The sequence below is a fragment of the Haliotis cracherodii genome, unplaced genomic scaffold, assembly GCF_022045235.1.
Source record: "Haliotis cracherodii isolate W230 unplaced genomic scaffold, xgHalCrac1.p SCAF_1, whole genome shotgun sequence".
Lineage (NCBI taxonomy): Eukaryota > Metazoa > Mollusca > Gastropoda > Lepetellida > Haliotidae > Haliotis > Haliotis cracherodii.
The window spans coordinates 11790460-11811212 of NW_027266264.1; the positions used below are offsets into that span (position 1 = coordinate 11790460).

General features: G+C 42.0%; 1 protein-coding gene across 1 annotated transcript in view; it reads right to left on the reverse strand.

Moving 5' to 3' along the window:
- Positions 1 to 9066, reverse strand: part of LOC139472679 (neuronal acetylcholine receptor subunit alpha-6-like) — a 54084-nt gene extending 45018 nt beyond the window's left edge. Inside the window, exon 1 of the mRNA XM_071255143.1 lies at positions 8811 to 9066. Within this exon, the coding sequence (XP_071111244.1) occupies positions 8811 to 8860 (50 nt within the window). The 5' untranslated portion in view covers positions 8861 to 9066. The remainder of the gene's footprint in view (positions 1 to 8810) is intronic.
- Between the last annotated feature and the right edge of the window lie 11687 nt (positions 9067 to 20753).

The window sequence follows — 20753 nt, forward strand, 5'->3', positions numbered from 1 at the left end:
TGGTACATGTTCCTCTTGAAGACGTTTATGGCATGAGATTCTTCTACTTATCAAGGCACCGAAATAACTGCATATTTCATTTTTCATAAGTAATATTAAGATAAAAGAAGTTTATGTTATGTATAAATGCCCTCGAAACCTGACAGATGTGAGAATGACTCCATGGTTACCAAACCAGTGCATCTTGGCTAGCAACCAGTGAATCCGGCGTGCACTGTTTCCATTTCAAATGACTTTAGATGCTTCGAGTGCAAACCAATCACTGTAGCAATTGCTTTAATTATGAATAATCGCTCCTTGTTGTAAAGGACTTAGATACGCGCATCCTAGACAAGGCACATGGGAGTAGATTTCTAGCCATTCATCGCTCGAGATGGTTACTGAGGTATTTAACCGTTTAACAAGTACGAACGATGTTGCGAAGCTTGTATCATGAATGAGTGAACTCGATCAACACAAAATATTTGGATAAGCATTTCTCCTTAACGATTTACACAGGTAACGAGTTACGCTACTTGAATACTGTCATTCTTTGAATACTTTATGAGATAAGTTCACACACAGCAAGAGTCCGAAGTATGTAACGTGTTTGGTTTGGAATCATTTTTACCCCTAGAGATAATACACTTATACTTCCTTATCTTTACCATTAAAACACAGGAGCAACTCATGGATAATTTGAAACCTGCTGCTAATATGATAAACCTAAATATGAAAATCAGTGAAGGTACAAACCTTATAACGATAAGAATGTCAAAGTGTTATTAAAAGTCCATAAACATTAACAGGAAGAAAACGACATGCCTGAACATATTTTCCTACTAAAACAGATTCAATCAGTAATAGTCAACGAAACCAACGCAAGCCGCCGTGACTTACCCGAGACATCTATATTAAATCAGTCTCACGATGGTGCCTCTTTGTAACGCCCTGGTTACCGTTCATAGGGCCTCTTAAATTTCCCATAGCTTCTTGTGATCTTGTGTTGATCAACATGGAACTACCTTGCTTATAATGAGGCTGTAGTTGCCGCATTGCCTTTCATCACACGAGTCCAGAGAGCAATTATTGATATGTTTACGACGGGGGTAGGCGTGCGATATAGACAATCATGTATGACACCTGTTGTCAAAGTCATTTTCCCGAAATGAAACCTAAATCTGGAGGCCCAAGTTACTCATTTATTCATTTATGACGTCAGTGTACATCCCACACACACATCTGCCAAGGTAGGTACAGTGAGGGTTTTTTCCAATTCATGTACGAAAGTATTGAGTTCCGAAGGGTATTTAAGTATACATATGGCTTAATTACAATCTGTTGCATACGGAGCAACGCTTAGATCGTTAATGGTTAACTTTCTAAAAGCAAGAGTTTATTACGCGGAGAAACAACTTGGGTCATTAATGGTTAACTTTCTAAAAGCAAGAGTTTATTACACGGAGAAACAACTCTGGTCATTAATGGTTTACTTTCTAAAAGCAGGAGTTTATTACACGGAGAAACAACTTTGGTCATTAATGGTTTACTTTCTAAAAGCAGGAGTTTATTACACGGAGAAACAACTTTGGTCGTTAATGGTTAATTTTCTATAAACACCTGTTTGTTACATGGAGAGAAACTTTTGTCGTTAATGGTTAAATTTCTATAAACACCGGTTTGTTACATAGAGACAAACATGGGTCCTTAACGGTAAACTTTCTAAAAACAAGAGTTTATTACATGAAGTTTATATCCGTAATGGTTAACTTTCTAGAAACACGGGTTTAGTAATTGGTGAAAAAATTATATCCTTAAAAGTTGACTTTCTATAAACAAGGATTTAGTAAATGGAGAAAATAGTGTATCCGTAATAGTTGACTATCTATAAACATGGATTTATTTCGAGAAATATTTGAATCCCTACCAGTTAACTTTCTACACACAAGAGTTTGGCACTGACGAAATTCCGTTTGTTTGCTCATGTTCGTCCCTACTTATCAGCATAACAAGTCTAATGTCTGAAGTAGAGAAAATATAATAATATAATATTCCAAAAGAATATCCGAGAAGAAAACAAAAGCATCATCATCAGTTGAACATGGCAATGCCAATCTGTATTAAAGAGGTCACACATTCCTTCAAGCATTCCAGCAATGTGCTGCAACTCTGAAATAAAGTAACCAGGTGCAACATGTGCATGTTTCAACTAGATATGCACTACAAACACGCAGTAACAAAACCACAAAGCGCACGTAGACGTTTGTACGTGCAGTTGCAGCCACGAATGTCCTTACCTACATCGTCTGAAAGTGAAAGGGTGCGCGCATACCACTCCTGCCGTTCAAGCATTCTGCGCCAATGATCAAGGTCAACTTTTTATTGGTTAATTCACCGGGAGGGTAAGCGATTTAAAGGTAATTAGTTCGAGGTTAAGTCGCAGATACTGCTCAGACACCTGAATGCTGCTTGTCTGCTGGTGAAGAAACTGCTGGCTGTGTTCGAGGCATACCAACATGGGCGTTCGCTATTTAATGATCGGTATACGCCTAACCAATTGGTAAGGGTCATTCATACAACAGCTTTGTCGAGTTTAATGGTTATGAAATATAATTACAACGAATACATTACACTCAACAAAAACAGTTTATTTCCTCTTTTAAGATATGGATGTAGTAGGAAGGGGTGGCTTACGTAGACTTATATATGTACCAGGTTATTAGACAAGTGCTATGCATACACTAGGATAAGTGTTTATTACTTTTTATATCAAACTAACAAAGCCAATGAGATCTGGATATGTCGCACCTGATCCAAAACAAAATTACTATTATCACTACGGAGGGGTGGGATAGTGGTTAAAATGGTGACTTTTCACGGCCCCAACGCGGGCTCGAATCTCATTTTTGGTGTCACCCACCATGGACACGGTCGTCGTAAGTATAGTGACCCCACAACACGATTGATGTATTGTGTAGAGTATGGCGGAATTTGACCTCACACAAGTATGAATCATTATCTAATAAATCAACTATTAATGTTTGTAACATCACAAACCGACGAGGAATATCACATGTGAGATTAAGTGTTTAGTGTTTATGCCTCTCCGACTTGAAAGGGCAAGGGTGAACACTCGATTTTGATACAGGCGTGTGGACACTCTTGCCTCGGGAAGAGTGAGTGTGAGTGAGTGAGTTTGCTTTTACGGCGCTTTTAGCAATATTCTAGCAATATCACGGCGGGGGGAACTGAACCCAGATCTTCGGCGTGATGATTGGTTGGTTGGTTGGTTGGTTTGTTGTTTAACGCCTCACTCAGCAATATTCCAGCTGACTGACGGCGGTCTGTAAATAATCGAGTCTGGACCAGACAATCCAGTGATTAATATCATGAGCATCGATCCACGTAATTGGGATCGATGACATGCATCAACCAAGTCAGCGAGCGTGAACACCCGATCCCGTTAGTCGCCTCCCTCCTACGACAAGCATAGTCGCCTGTTACGGCAAACATGGGTTGATGAAGATCGATTCTACCCCGGATCTTCACGAGTCTCGGCGTGATGAGCCAACGCTTTAACCACTAGGCTACCCGTCCGCCGCCGCCCCCCCCCCCCCCCCCCCTCGGAAAGGCTAGGTGAGGATACCACGTGTTCAGAAAACGGTAAGCGTATATATATCCTGCCCCACAGGTGGCACCCGTCATCGACACGTAACACTTAATCTCATACATGATATACCTCGTCCATTTGTGATCTCAGAAATATACAGGTATACAGTAAACTACGTTTATAACGAACACGTTTATAACGAACAGACGGAGATAACGAACTGGGTTTTTTCGTCCCGACCATTTGCTGTATATATGCTTATAACAAACGTCGGTTATAACGAACTAAATTAATGGAACCTTTGAGTTCGTTATAACCGTAGTTTACTGTAGTTGACCTAGTTTACTCTAGTTGACCCCCTTTTCCTTTGAAAAGGGGGTTCTTTAAATGGGATCTTTGTCCCACATGTATTTCACACTAGGAAACATCACATACCATAATTATTGGTATACTAAATAACGCCATGTCACCATCACTACAGTTGCCCGTTTTTATGATTGACTCTCTGAAGATCAGAAAAGACACAATCAAGACTTATCTACACTGCAATGTCCGATACAAAAACACATCTCGTTTCGTTTAACATGCTGTTGTTTAAAGTCCATCTTTTAGCCTTGATGACTTAAAAAGATCTTCAGCAATAGTATTTTGAAAATATTATCGTAACATTACATCAGCGAGAAACGTATAGGTATGACTATTATAAACAATCTTACTTGATGTTGGCTGTTGAAGAAATATTTGTTTTCAAATACCTGCCACTAGCTCCGACCTCAGTTAATGAACAGTTCTAGCAACACTAGCTGCATTGACTATAAATCTCCCCTGTCAACATGCTGCGCATGAGGTAAAAAAAACCTTCTTTGAACCCCAAGATATTTTTTATATTTCTCAGGATAGGAATGAGAAGGGCGCAAAGAAAGGGTTGTAAGAATCCTCGTCAATAATCGTGGTAATTGTGAAGGCACGAGCAAGAATACTCAGTGTCAAAACAAACGGAATTCTTGGAAACTTTGCACGTGTCCCACATGTATTCAATTTTGCACGCGCACAGTAGATGAGACGAGAAAAGCAGCCTTTTTCCCCTGTTGGAACATGTTCATTCGCGCTGGCGTCGTGTCTTGTTCACAGTTTCGCGTTCTTGGGGTTCAAGGCGTAATGGAATATGTAATTTCCAGCTGTGTGGCCTAATTGTGATCCTCATGAGACAAAACTCAAATTCGCAAAACTCGCTAAATATAAAAACTATTTTTTATACCTCGACACAGTTCGGCGTAACAACGAATTGCCCTTATTAGGGATAACGGATAGGCACAGAGCAGAGGGGTTTGACCACATGTGTCTTTAACCACCTACGAATTTTCAGGATTCCCATGTTGGTGTTGGCAACCTGGTGTAGTCCAGTTCTGCCTGATCCCCTGGTATAGGATAGTTCTGGCTGATCCCATAGTATGGTGTTGTTCTGGCTGACCCCCTTGTGTAGTTCTGGCTGATCCCCTTATTTAGTGTAGTTCTCGCTGATCCCCTGGTATAGTCCAGATCTGGCTGATCCCCTAGTATGGTGTAGTTCTGGCTGATCCCCTTATATAGTGTAGCTCTCGCTGATCCCCTGGTATAGTCCAGTTCTGGCTGATCCCCTAGTATGGTCTAGTTCTGGCTGATCCCCTGGTATGGTGTAATTCTAGCTGATCCCCTGGTATGGTGTAGTTCTGGCTGATCCCCTTGTGTAGTTCTGGCTGATCCCCTAGTACGGTGTAGTTCTCGCTGATCATCTAGTATTGGATAGTTCTCGCTGATCCCCTAGTATGGTCTAGTTCTGACTGATACCCCCAGTATGGTGTAGTTCTGGCTGATCCCCTTGTGTAGTTCTGGCTGATCCCCTGGTATAGTGTAGTTCTGGCTGATGCCCTGGTATAGTTTAGTTCTGGATGATCCCATTGTGTAGTTCTGGCTGATCCCCTGGTATAGTGTAGTTCTCGCTGATCCCCTAGTTAAGTGTCGTTCTGGTTGATCCCCTGGTATAGTGTAGTTCTGGCTGATCCCCTGGTATAGCATAGTTCTGGCTGATAACCTGGTATAGTGTAGTTCTGGCTGATCCCCTTGTGTAGTTCTGGCTGATCCCCTGGTACAGTGTAGTTCTGGCTGATCCCCTTCTGTAGTTCTGGCTGATCCCCTGGTATAGTGTAGTCCTGGCTGATCCCCTGGTATACGATAGTTCTGGCTAATCTCCTGGTAGAGTGTAGTTCTGGCTGATCCCCTTGTGTAGTTCTGGCTGATCCCCTTGTGTAGTTCTGGCTGATCAGCTGGTATAGTGTAGTTCTGGCTGATCCCCTGGTATAGGATAGTTCTGGCTGATACCCTGGTATAGTGTAGTTCTGGCTGATCCCCTTGTGTAGTATTGGCTGATCCCCTGGTATAGTGAAGTTCTGGCTGATCCCCTTGTGTAGTTCTGGCTGATCCCCTTGTGTAGTTCTGGCTGATCCCCTGGTATAGTGTAGTTCTGGCTGATTCCCTGCAGTTCTGAGTGATTCTCCAGTACACAGTATAGTTCTGGCTGATCCCCACTAGTTTAATGTAGTTCTTTCTGATAACCCGGTATAGCGTAACTCTGGCTGATCCCTTGCTACAGCGTAAGTCAGTGGTCCCCAATTATAATGTAGTTCTGGTTGAGTTATGGATAAGCTCGAGAGGGAACGTTCTGTCGTGGGTTACAGTGGTTAAGTAAACCGGCAGATGCAGGGGTGAGCGTGTTGCAGGGGGTGCCGACAGGTGGGAAAGCACTTTAGCACATTTGCAAGTCATCGGGGTCCATGGGTCTTCTACGTTCGGCCTCTCAGACATTGAGGTACATATTGCAGCATCTTGCCGCTCCATCTGCCAAAAGCTGCAAGTTCCTGATGCACGGCAGCTGAGAAGATAGGATGTCACACTGATACCAGACTGCCCGTTAGTTAAGAAACAGCATTGTTTTATGGCGGGCGTAATACCGAATGCCAGATGTTGTATGGTGCCATCGCGTTCCCTTTAGTCAAGAGCACATTGACCAGAAAATGCCACTTGACTGAAGTTAAACCGACCTCGTATTCTTCAGTTCCAGTTCTTTTGTTCTCAGTGTGGGTGTATTTATATGTAACAATCGTTATTCCGGAGTACAACAACGGAATATATAATACATGAAATACACCTACATCATAAATGCATTACGACCGCTTCTGTGGTCTAGTGGTAGAGCGTCCGGAGTTCGATCCCCGGCGCGCATCATACCAAAAGATGTTAAAAGATGGTACTTGTTGTTACCCTGTCTGGCGCTCGACATTAAGGGGCTAAAACAAGGACTGGCCGGCTCGGCGTCAGTATACTGTGTCTGGGTGGGGTATTCATGTTAAACTACGGCATTGTATCTCAGTGAGCAAGCACTATAAATCGGCATCAGTCCGGAATAGTACAAGCAGCCACACGAACACACACACTTACATGCACGTCGCTATATAAGTGCAATAATCTTGGACGCGACGTTAAAACCCATCACCTTACCTATAAATGCATTAGTAATCCTACGGCCCCGTTGCACAAAGCGAGGTTTTTTGGACATGACTATCGTAAGCATATCAGTATGCTAAAATATGGGAGTTACGATCAGCTTAGCGCTGAGATTGAGTTCAGCAACGAGGCCCTGGCTGACAATCCTTAATATCATTTCCGAAATCTGAATCAGCACATTCTCCAGCCTTCACGAAAGGAATCCTTAACGTATCAATGTTCAGTACATGACTCTTATGAGCATACCACAAGTTAATGGACACAAACGGAAAGCACAACCAGGGGTTCTTATACTTCACATACCCATATATACACTGAAACCCCGTGAGTCCTGAAACCCCGGGAGATTACTGATATGAACGTCCACATTAAGTGACTCCTTACCCTGGGTTCGTTAAACCAGATATTCGTAAATCAGAACGACGTTCTGCCAATGGTACAACCGGATTAACAGGGTTTCGGTGTACAGTAAACTACGGTTATAACGAACTCAAAGGGACTACTAATTTTAGTTCGTTATAACCGTATTTCGTTATAAGCATATATACAGCATAACTACAGCAAATAGTTGGGACCAAAAAGTAAGTTTGTTATATCCGTCAGTTCGTTATAAGCGTGTTCGTTTTAACCGTGGTTTACTGTATCAATAAATTGTAAGAATCTTCATTAATTACTTCAGTTTTGTCCTCTCAGACAAGGCCATGTTGGACTTTGTGCCGAGACGGTTCTAACACACACCTTTCAGTTGAAAAGAATTTAAATGTACGTTGGAATATATGTTTCTAGAAGATATACATTGGGTAAATGGCAATACAAGCAGGTACACTTGTTCAGGATTTTGTGAAACAATTCTTCTCAAACAGTGACCAAACAGCTAGTCTAAATCTGGTATACATAAGTACATTGTATAACGTTCTTATAAGCCATCCGTTTGCAATCACGCGTATCGCGCCGCTGAATCAATATTACTGCCATCAGGCTTATCTTTCACACATGGGTATCCTGGAAGCAATAATTCTGTGGGCAGCAGCGTTAACTTGACGTGACCAGTTTGAAAGGTAATGGCATCGTGAGTCCACTATCTTCTACATCCTAAAGAAGATATATCCCCAACGGCCTAAAAATAACATGCAGTGATTTTATTCGTTTGTATACTTGTACTTCATTACAAATGTTAGGATCTTAGAGTAACAATGAACTCGGTACGATGTTTCATTGGTAAACCTCTACCTGTAAACATCAAGGATGAATGCCCTTCTCTTGGTGATAAGCCCCAATGATTAATTCACCGTGGCGAAGAAGAGTTTGTGCACTGGACTGTCAGCGTCTTCAATGTCTCTGGTTATTCATTTTTATGCTTTTGCTAGGGAAATTAAAAAACTTTGTCCCAGTGTATGGTTAACATATATTTTGACATGTGTGCATTCCGTTATCTGCAAGTTAATAATCTCTAAAGAGCTTTTCAAAAGGAATAAAACTCATGTTTAAAAAGCCCCTGTCGAAATGTTGTTAATAATTCGTCCTTGGTAGGTTATCAGTGGGTTATGTATTGTGTTATTAGATGCGTATAAAACCCAGACAGAATGAGGTATTATTCCAAACAGGAATACAAGCAATGTTCAAAGAAGTTTCATTAGAAAGTTTACAACAAAATGTCATCAAAGCAATATAGTTCACTTACCTGTTACCAAGGAAAATCCCAATGGTAAAGACTACGATGAATGTCGTCATGGCTTTATGTCCCCAATCCTACCTACAAGAATCACTACACATCCAACCTTCTGTATCCCTCACGCGAACTGGCGACCGTCTCTCTGCTTCACACTCCGCCAACAAAAATAGACCCCCAGGCAGACGATAGATTGCGCGTTGTCAGCTCGTGCGAATTGGGGAAGTGAGCGTCCGTCAATCTCGTATCCCACTAACAATTCCCGCGGTTACTCTACAGGCATTCTCTGTAGTAAACGGCAGCCGTTGGTAGTCTGCGGGTACTTTTTCCTATCCGCATCCTTGAATGTGTGTGCTGTTTGCTTGCTGGAGAGCAGAATGTACCAAACTTATCGGTTTTCACTGCGTTATTTTACTGTGCAAATAAGTAACTCCTTGACTTTTTCGGTTAGGGGAGAATTCAAATACGAAGGTCGTATTGAACATTCAGAATCTTTTTATGCAAAATGCGCCAAAATGGATGAGTTTGATATTTGAGTTAATAGCGAGTGCGCGAGATAAGGTTGACGCCGTTCGTTCAGATATATCACGGTGTGTCAGTTTCATTTTGGATGAATTCCCGAATTGATGCCTGTCTTAGACGTTTGCTGTTTGGTGAAACGGGCACGGTATGGTTTTCGCGAACACCTGGTGTCATCACTGATTTTCAGTGATCCATTCATATACTTTTCACCGCTATTTTGCCTCTGGAATCTGTAGTGTAGTAGAATAACCAGTTCCGATTATCCAAAGAAACATAATGTCTGATTCTATTAAGCGTAAAATGCAATATTGCGGTTAAAATTATATGAGTGGATCACTGAAAATCAGTGATGACCTCAGGTGTTTGCGAAAAGAATACAATAAAAAAGCAATCAATAGTTGCATTACGTATAAAAAAAACGCAGAAATTCAATGTGAGTATTGGGGGCACGGGTGGCCCAGTCGTCTAAGACGCCGCGATTCGCTGTGCAGAGTTGCGTCCCTTGGGCATGCCAGAAACCTATGATTGTGGGTTCGAATCCCGGTTCGCCCCGATTATGTTTCTAGGTTTGTCAGCACCATACCCGTGCTCGTGGGTTTCACCGAAGTGGTAAACGTCTGAGACCTGCATCACTTCGGGCTTTCCTCCCACATTAAGCTGACACGCCGTGATATGACTGGAATATTGTTAAAAGCGGCGTTAAACCTAACTCACTCACTCACTCAATGTGAGTATTATGTACTTGATTGTGAAAACGTTGATTCAAAGCATCCGCTAAAACTGCACGATTGTATGTCGTTGTTTGTTTGTTTGTTGTTTAACGCCGCACTCAGCAATATTCCAGTTATATGACCGCGGTCTGAAAATATCGACAATCCAGTGACTGACATCAAGAGCATATGTAATTGGGATACGATGATAATGTCATTGATTCCAGCCAACTGGCCGACATGTCATAATAAATTGGTGTTCTAAAGTGATATCATTATGAGACGTTCTGTTCCTAAGAAGTCTTTAGGCAAGCATAACATTTCTTTAGAGGGGTAATTTCAAGGAAAAAGACGCAGGTACCATAAGCGCTACTTAATGGCAGTCATTAAGCGCTCATGCCAAGCGCTGCTTAATCTGAAAACGAGGCTTACATTATCGTGCTATTTCTGATCCACGGGATTTTTCTACACGTATGTTTTGTTTGTTTTTGACGCCTCACTTTGCATTATTCCAACTATTTGACGGCGGTCTAAAAATAATAGAATTTTGACCAGACATGATTTGCATGATGAGCATCGATCTATGCAATTGGGATCGATGACATGCATCAACCAAGTCAGCGAGCCTGACCACCCGATCCCGTTAGTCGCGACAAGCAAAGTCGCCTTTTACGGCAAGCAGGATCAGAACATGTAATATTCTATATTGAATTTCTTTTCGCAGTACAAGACACTCATGCAGGACGCGCATGCTTTTGTATTCCCGTTCTGTTCTGTCCCCTCTTATGACAAGCATGGGTTGCTGAAGAACAATTCTAAACCGGATCCTCACGAGTCCTGCACATATGTGGTCACTGGCGTTAACGCTGACGTCCTGAACAGACATGGAATAAGATCTTTACGTATCCAGGTCACGTTCTTCTTTAGGTCTTCGAGTCTATCGCTCAAAAGTTTCCTTAAAATTGACAGCATAAGCACAATGGAGCAGACAAGTAACAAGGAACTCAGTGAACTGTCCCTTCGCTGGAAACACTCGAGGTTGTAATATTCCACAGCGAGATTACTGTGTTCTTGTATTACTTGTTAGAAGTGTTTAGCTGGAACCTTGCTGAGTGCGGCGTTAAACCACAAACAAACAAGCACGTGGCGAGTTTGAAATAGTGGGACATAAAATAAAGATCTTAAATAAACCATACGCTTATATAAAAGACTTAGTGCTTTAACTTTAAGGCAATAAAAGCAGGGTATAAACATTCTTTGTTTTGCAAGTTTCATTTACACCGCCCGACATTGTTATGACGTCATAGATTGTTCTCAAAACCAATCACACACACCCAGCTCCCTACCCCAAACCCCTCACCCGTACAAATGAAATGGATGCTCCCTATACACTTGAAAATTGGATTTGACCAAACAATAATAAACGTTATCAAAACGCTACTAGGCTGAAAACAGTCGTCGAAACGCCTCAAAAAACTATTATAATACTTGTGTCAAATACATCACCATCGAATAACCATTTCTTGTTTGTTTCATTCTTAGCTACCATCATACATGGGTGTATATAATTGCTTTTGCCAGACAGTTTACTTTGAATGTTGTAGAAACCGTTTATAACCTAATGCGAAATTCGTAATACGGATGGAACATTGTCTAAAGCGGCTTAAAACTCAGTCATTCAAACTACTTTACATTGCTTGAGATGGTGAGGTGAGTTGAAATCCGGTTTAAGTCCAAGACTATTGCACTTATATAGCGACGTGCAGGTACGTGTGTGTGTTTGTGTGGCTTCTTGTACTAGTCCGGACTGATGCCGATTTAAAGTGCTAGCTCACTGAGATACCATGCCGCAGTTTAACATGACTATCCCACTCAGACACAGTATACTGACTCCGAGCCGACCAGTCCTTGTTTTAGCCCCTTAATGCCGAGCGCCAGACAGGGTACCAACAAGTACCTTCTTTTAACGTCTTTTGGTATGACGCGGCGGGGGATCGAACCCCGGACCTTCCGCTCTCCGGTCGGACGCTCTACCACTAGACCATGGAGGCGGTCTCATTGCTTGAGGACTTTCTTTCTTGATGTGTACAGTGCAAAGTAAACATGATCATATGCACAACTATAAAATCTATTTAAAGTCTCCGTGATCAACCATTGCCCTGTAATTTCACGCAGAAATTATTGCAATGCAAAAAGTCGACCACTGCTACTAGAGAAACTATTATACCAAAAATATCCAACAACCAGATATATAAATCGCAAGCCATATGTCATTGATATCTCATAGCTTAACAAGGACTGCGAATACGTCATACAGTGTTCACAACTCTGTAAATGTTTTGTATTTTACTCCTGTCACGAAACCACTAATTCTCCATGTCTGTACAGAGAGAGTCATGCAGAGTAATACATTGTAGTTGATTAATCTCTATTTTGTAAGCGGAGGGACACTGTCATAACTACATAGGCATATGTAGAAAGCTTGGCGTCAGATATCCTCTCGCTGGTGTCAATTGGTCTGACATTTCCCCCACTATCGGGGAAGTATCACTAACTACAAATGATGTACATACATTAGCTTGTCAGAGATGTGAAATTCACACCTACCTAACTGCTGTCGGCGGTGAGATTCGCCGTAAGTGTACGCACCGTCATACGCCTTCTGTAGGTTTTTTTCTGAAGTGTATTTCGGGCATTACTCCCGTATAAAACAGCTCGTTTTGGCTATCGCATTCTGCCACTTTCAAGATTCAATGTAGATTCGTAAATGTTCAACATGAATTCTGTCAGATGTCATGAACACATGCATGTGCTTGTGCAATCGTAGTTTTTATCGGGCATTTTCATTTTTCGTTATGAATAATTGTTATAATTATATATATCATTTACGGTAAACCTTTGTTCTCATCTCTAAGGGTATATGCTGCACATATAGATGTGTCTTCGTAGATAAAAGAGCTTCAAGCTGGTAACAATATTCCACGGTGGCCTGTACTCAAGACAAGACAAACCAGTGACTGAAAGCATGAGCAACGTGCGCCACTGGGGCACGATGACACGCAGTCACAAAGTCTTACCACCCGATTACGACAAACAATGAAACTGGACACATATTTTTACCCGAATCTCTCTACGGTGAGCTGGAATGCCTGTTTTTGTGGTAGACATATATTGATGCAGTCATAGTGTAAAAATGGGCCAGGCATCGCTTAAACGGTCCATATATTATCAACCGCTATTGACGTACACTTCGTCTCGTCTAGTATACCCCGCACGAGTCTGTCTGCCAGACAAAGAGAATAAATGTGAAAAAAAACGGCTTTAGCTCCACTCTAGAATGATTAGGAGTGAGTGAGTATGGTTTTACGCCGCTTTTAGCAATATTCCAGCAATATCACGGCGGGTGACACCAGAAATGGGCTTCACACATTGTACCCATGTCGGGAATCGAACCCAGGTCTTCTGCGTGACGAGCGAACGCTTTAACCACTTGGCTACCCGACCGCCCCAGAATGATAAGGCAAGTCTAGATTGCCTCAGCTCTAGTTCAGGCTAAAATTAAGTATTGTTCTGTGCACCATTTGAGTTTATTTTATTTTATTTTGAAACTTCCTGTTATACGAGTAATGAATGACGTTCGGCATCCTATATAGAAGTGGTTTCAGTGACTAAAGTGGTAAACGATCGTTAATGCTTCAAATTGTGCAAAGTGGTCATTGGGTTGGATGTCCCTGTTTATATATGTCAATGCATCCACTTATTTAAAGGTCACGCTGGGGACCTTCCTGCAACAAGGTCAAGATGAAGATGATCAGTGAAACCGACATCAGTGCAGTGACAGTTGAAACTCAAAGCTATACGTCATACCACTACATGTACCTCTATAGGTGTCACGTTTCCGTGCATGAAATTTTGTGTAAATTATAGGTATCTTCCAGGGACATAAAGATCCATTCTTGGTATTTTGGTTGATACCGTTCCCAGGGAAATCGCTCTGTTGTGACCCAGTCGTCTAATGTCTGTGCAGAGCTCGTCTCTCGGGCGTGCCAAAAACTCACGATCGTTTTAATCCCGGTTCACCCTGATAACGTTTCTTGTGTTATTAGTGAGTGAGTGAGTGAGTTGGGTTTAACGCCGCTTTTAACAGTATTCCAGTTATATCACGGCGTGCCAGCCTAATGAGAGAGGAAAGCCCGAAGTGATGCAGGTATCAGACGTTTACCACTTCGGTAAAACCCACGAGCACGATTATGGTGCTGACAAACCTAGAAACATAATCGGGGCGAACTTCTTGATTTCGGAACCATACCCGTGCTCGTGGGTTTCACCAAAGTGGTAAACGTCTGAGACCTGCATCCCTCTTCTTTCCTCACACATGAAGCTGACTCACCGTTATATACTACTCAAAAGAAGTTAAGAGCCACCTGATTCTTTCATACAACTGTAATGATCAGTGATGCCATACCAGATTAACTGTGGTGATATGACAGAAATGAGTGGTCCTTAACTTCTTTTGAATAATATAAAACTGAAACAAAGGACTCACCCCTAACTTCTATCGCCGAGAAATCGAGGTGTACGGAATATATGTCCATATTAACGAGATTTTACAGCATTGCACATAAGGACTACCTTAATTACTCACTCAATCCACTTAGAAACCTCCGTAACAAACCGAACCCCCTATACATTTTTTGTCAAGTTTGAAGGATGTGTGAATAAAACAAATGTCGATAACGAGCCCTATTCTGAATCATTAGCAGAAAGCGTACTCTTTGATACATAAATGAATTTTCCTCCTGTTCTCTATATGTTTGAAGACAGTAAAATTCGTTTACTTCTGTTTGTGGTACAAAAGATGACTCCCGGAAGACTAAAATGCAGGTGACACGCGCAAGGGTCACATCTTGAACGTATCCCAACATACGTTCAAGTTAATAGGCCTCGTTGAAGCTTAAATTACGGGTAACTTTTCAATTGGCTGTGAAGATAATATCTGCAGACACGTCGGCAAAGAACCACTGAAAAATGGCATGGACTTTCGTTGAAAAATAAATCGTTAAAACTTATCTTCTCTTGAGGGGAGTTGTGTCTTTAGACTGCGATATATTTCTCAGTGCGCTATTATGGAATTACGATAAGGGTATTAGATGGTAGAGTTACTATGCTTTTGGTTCACCCTGATTGTGTTTCTAAGTTTTCAGCGCCATAAGGGCCTGTCACACTCGGGTGTACCTCGCCGGGAATAAACCCAGAGCTCCGGCGAGAAAGCACTTGAAAAATCAAAATTGACCGTAGCAATACCGATGTAGTACCGGCGTTCCCGTTGTGATACCTTTGTGATACCGTTGTTTTACCGTTGTCCTACCGATGTAAGACCCTATGTGCTACCGAATACCACTTTCTGTCACCTTAGTGTTACCGATGCGCCGCCGATGTTATACCGATGTACCACCGTTGACCGGAGCTGTAGCGGAGTGATACAGTTGCGCTCACTCACACACTCTCACACGCACACATGCTCACACAATCACTCACACACTCACTCCCACACTCACTCACCCACTCACTCACACGCTCACACACTCACTCACTCACTCACACACTCACTCACTCACTCACTCACTCACCCACTCACAAGCTCACACACTCACTCACTCACACACTCACTCACTCACTCACTCACACGCTCACACACTCACAATGACTTGTACTTTGTATGTGACTCTCGTTGTGAAGTAATCTATGAAGCTATGACGTGACTGATTAAGTATGACATAGTACAAACCAATAGCATGCTCACGCTATCAACCACTCTTTGGCGGATCCTGGCCCGATTGCATATTGTTGAGATATAAAGTGCTTATAATGTTATCATCCAGTAGCACTGCAATGATAAAGTCAAAAGCTGAGGTGCAAATAATATTCCCTCACTTTGGTGACTTACATTGGAACCATAGTAGAGCGTATCCTACTTGAACTTGGTTAATTATAATTATGTTATGAAAATAATAATTATGTTTCTGGTTGAACACAGACCTGTATCGACAATAAACGGGCAGAATTGTTCTATACATCCCAAAATGTAGGTTTCAATGTTGTTGTGTGCTACATTCAATATATCACGTCTGAATCAGTCTGGATCAGAAACACCAGTGGTTGATGGCGTGGACTGCGAGCCACACAGTCAGCCGGACCACCGATTCTAACTTCATGCGCCCCTAACATGCATTCCCCAGAACCTGAAAGGGTGTCTATGAGTGAGTGAGTTGAGTTTAACGCCGCTTTTAACAGTATTCCAGTTATATCACGGCTTGTCAGCTTAATGTGGGAGGAAAGCCCGGAGTGATGCAGGTCTCAGACGTTTACCACTTCGGTGAAACCCACGAGCACGGGTATGGTGCGGACAAACCTAGAAACATAATCGGAGCGAACCGGGATTCGAACCCACAATCATAGGTTTCTGGCATGCCCAAGGGACGCAACTCTGCACAGCGAATCGCTGCGCCTTAGACGACTGGGCTACCCGTGCCCCCGGGTGTCTATGGTTCATTGGCGACATTCATGGTCAGTTGGGACGGTTGGGTAGCCTAGTGGTTAAAGCGTTCGCTCGAAGACCCGGTTCGATTCATCAAATGGGTACAATGTGTGAAGCTCATTTCTGGTGTCCCCCGCCGTGATATTGCGAGTTTATTGTTAAAGCGGTGTAAAACAACACTCACTCACAAAATCAATATATTTTACTCATGAGATTTGTTACTGAATTCTGTCTGTAATCAGTCAAGTTGAATATCCCCTGTGCAATATATAATGAAAGTCTTGGAGACAAAAAAATGCGAAAAGAACAAGCTTCATTCGCATTTAAGGTATACAGTAAACTACGGTTATAACGAACTCAAAAGGACTACTAATTTTAGTTCGTTATAACCATAATTCGTTATAAGCATATATACAGCATAACTACAGCAAATGGTCGGGACTAAAAAGTTAGTTCGTTATATCCGTTATTTCGTTATAAGCGTGTTCGTTATAACCGTAGTTTACTGTACTTGTTTTCCCAGTTGTCTGTCGTTTATTATAGGAAATGTATAGAAAAGCTAACATTGTATTATTAGGGCCCTATCACCCTGATTGCCGCACCAAGAATAGACTGTACGAGAATACGACAAACACAGAGCCTCCTTGTGGGGAATAGAACCAGGTCCCAACGCAAAGCGTTCATCACTGAGTGCCGCCCACTACCAACTGCGGCGTGGCTAGTTATTCAGTGCCATTGACTATATGTGTGTGTATATGGAACTCTGACACAACAGAACAAAAGCGCAAACTCGCAGCCTGGCACACTTAATTAGTTTCGTGATGATTACCATATAGATCATATTTGGCAAACAGTGATTCAGCGCAATGCCAGTCGTAGGCAGATTCGGCAAATACTGAAAAGGACATTGACTCGTACTGCCGTGAGCCCTCGGGCAACAAACAAACACTTTTTCAGGCAAATTGTGTAAATTGCGGGTGCTACCGGTAGAGAGGATATACTTACCCTTTTTTCTAACACCTTATGTCATCAATGATTCTCGGTAATCCATTCATATAATTTTAACCGCTATTTTGCGTTTTACACTCAATGGAAACTGTTTCGCGAGTTGAAGTTTTATATTCAGTGTCAGTGTAACAAATGTAATAGTTTAAAGTAATAAATAACTGTCATACGTAAAACATTTACATAAAACGGCCAGAGAAAGGTTAATGTGTGCCCGTTATCGTCGTGTGTGTTATTCTTGTTGTTTTGTCGGATTCGTTGTCCTTTTCGTCTATCTTTAATACAACCATCGGGGGCACGGGTGGCCCAGTCGTCTAAGTTGCAGCGATTCGCTGTGCAGAGTTGCGTTCCTCGGGCATGCCAGAAACCTATGATTGTGGATTCGAATCCCGGTTCGCTCCGATTATGTTTCTAGGTTTGTCAGCACCATACCCGTGCTCGTGGGTTTCACCGAAGTGGTAAACGTCTGAGACCTGCTTTCCTCCCACATTAAGCTGACGCGCCGCGATATAAGTGGAATACTGTTAAAAGCGGCGTAAAACCCAACTCACTCACTAATACAACCATCAGTATAACGCGATTTCCCTCTTATGCCAATATATTTAAGGAGTAATTTATGAAACACTTCTCTATACATATTCAGGGCAGAATGACCCTTCACGGGAACACGACGGAAACCATCAGGATAGAACGCACTGGATATAAAATGAAATTGAACTCTACAATGGAACACAACTCTATACAAACGTGATTGATACGCAGGAAAAGGGGATATAGACAGGCTTCGTGCCAGGGAACAATGCTAAACAGGAGACAATTCACCATTCAATTAAAAACAATTTTATCCCGGTACTAGACACTGGATACTTTGCTCTGTAAAGTGCTTACATTCTGTTGCGATACGCATGACTATTGACATCATTTATGTAATATGATTCTTGGTCTGACATTTAAGACCTGTATTAATATGCCACTTACCATACCATACCAGGTACTTACGCCACAAGTATTTATTTGTTTATATTTAAAAAAGTAAGAGTGAAATTGATCGCCTCTCTCCAATTAAGTCAATAAACAATGTACATTTTTTTTTATTTCTCGCTTCATTGTTCTTTACAGCATAGGTGCCAAATGCCAAACCTTCTAAAGTGGGGATGAGGTGGTTACAATGTGTCCCCATGTTGATTGTCATCCCTCCTACCCCGAAAACGGGGTCCGCTGGTCTGAGTGTTCACAGTGCAAATAGTTCGACTGGTCTAGACACCACAATACACATGCCTCCATATTAAAGCTGCAATGTTACTGAGTTTTGTTATATTTATTTATATTCTAGTGTAGATAAGACAATCAAGTGACTGACATGAGGAGCATTGATCCACGCCTTTGGGGCAGATGACGTGCTATCAATCAGGGCAACGCGCCTGTCACTCATCCCTTGAGTCGCAACTTACGAGTAAAGGTTGCTTGGTACCCATCTTTTTACTCGGTTTGGTTTTGGTTTGGTTTGTTGTTCAACGCCTCACTCAGCAATATTCCAGCTATATAACGGCGGTCTGTAAATAATTGATTCTGGACCAGACAATCCAGTGATTGAAACCATGAGCATCGATCCACGTAATTGGGATACGATGACATACATCAACCAAGTCAGCGAGCCGGACCACCCGATCCCGTTTGTTTAGTCAGTGCGGACTTAAACAACAAACAAAACAAACATGTTATAATAAAGTTCATTTTTTCTAAAGCAAATTTTAAATTCAACCGAAAAGTTATACAGTAATCAGTGAACAACAATACAGCTTAATCCAGTACAAGTACTGATTCTGGTCCAGAATCCGGACAATGTATTGTTCTCGTGTGACTACAGCGAAAAATATGCCCTACATTTCCGAGTGAAAGTGCTTCAGAACCATGTGGCCCCCACCGACGGTTGGCAGAGTCTAAGTCTTCGAAGTTTCGCTGCAGGAATATAGAAAAATCTCCAAAACAACGCTTTCTTCCATTATACGAAGGTCAGGCACGTGCCACTAGAAATGGTGGCGAACACGTCATGGTTGTCATGGAAATACATCCTTTGATTATAAACCCTCCCACGTTTTGATGTTATTCATTGCGATATTCACGAATTTAGATAAGTAGCTTGAGTAGTTTTGAACCAATTTACCTCCTCGGTCACAAGGACGTACTAAGTGTAGACACTGTCACGCATATCTTCGTCGAGGTATTTTCATATGGTTTACTGAGTAAGATTCCAGTTGATAAGACTGGTATAAATAATTTATTTTTCTCTATAAACTGTGTATCTCCTTTGAAATATACACTTGTACCCAGTCGGACTAGAGAGATAAGTCTGTAGTTCATCTCAACACGGAAGGGTGCCCAGTTATCTCCCTTGGATCCCTGTATGACGTGGGGCTTTTTATCAAGGTCAGGTTTTCTGTTTCACATCTTGGTTTAGCCACAACCAACGAAACGTTAAAACTGATTGATTTCACGCTCATGATTGTATTGAAGCAGTTTACATATATCGTTTTGTAACCTGAAAATGTTCTTGTTCTTACTTACATCAAAACGAGGCCAGTCCCGTTTACACCCAGCTTATACGTGACACGCCCTGTTGGGAATTTGTTGATACCACACCCTCTGGGGAGTATAGTGCATGCCCATGGTGTAAGATTGTAACTCATTTGATGTCAAGTAGGTTAACACGGTCGTGCAGACCTTGATACGGGGTAATCAGCATTTCAACAACTCGGCTTGTTTCATTGAGAGCTTGGCTACTCCTTATCACATGTGATACGATTAATGCAACATGAAAGCCATAGCGGCTAACTTGTCACATACGCCAGTGTTCACCCCTTCCTTGCAAAATATTGAAGGTTTCCTAATAGAAGTTGGTTGAATTTAGAAAACACGACGATATTGGTACTAGTAGCTGAACAGTGACTAACTCTATGTAGCAAAGTCAAACTCTATGTAGCAGTGCACAACTGTATGTAGCCATGTCAAACACCATGAAGTAGTGCCCAACTCTATCTGACAATGCCCAACTCTATGTAGCAGTGCCCAACTATATGTAGCAGTGCCCAACTCTATGTAGCAGTGTCAAACTCTATCTGACAGTGACCAACTCTGTGTAGCAGTGCCCAACCCTATGTAGCCACGTCAAACACCATGTAG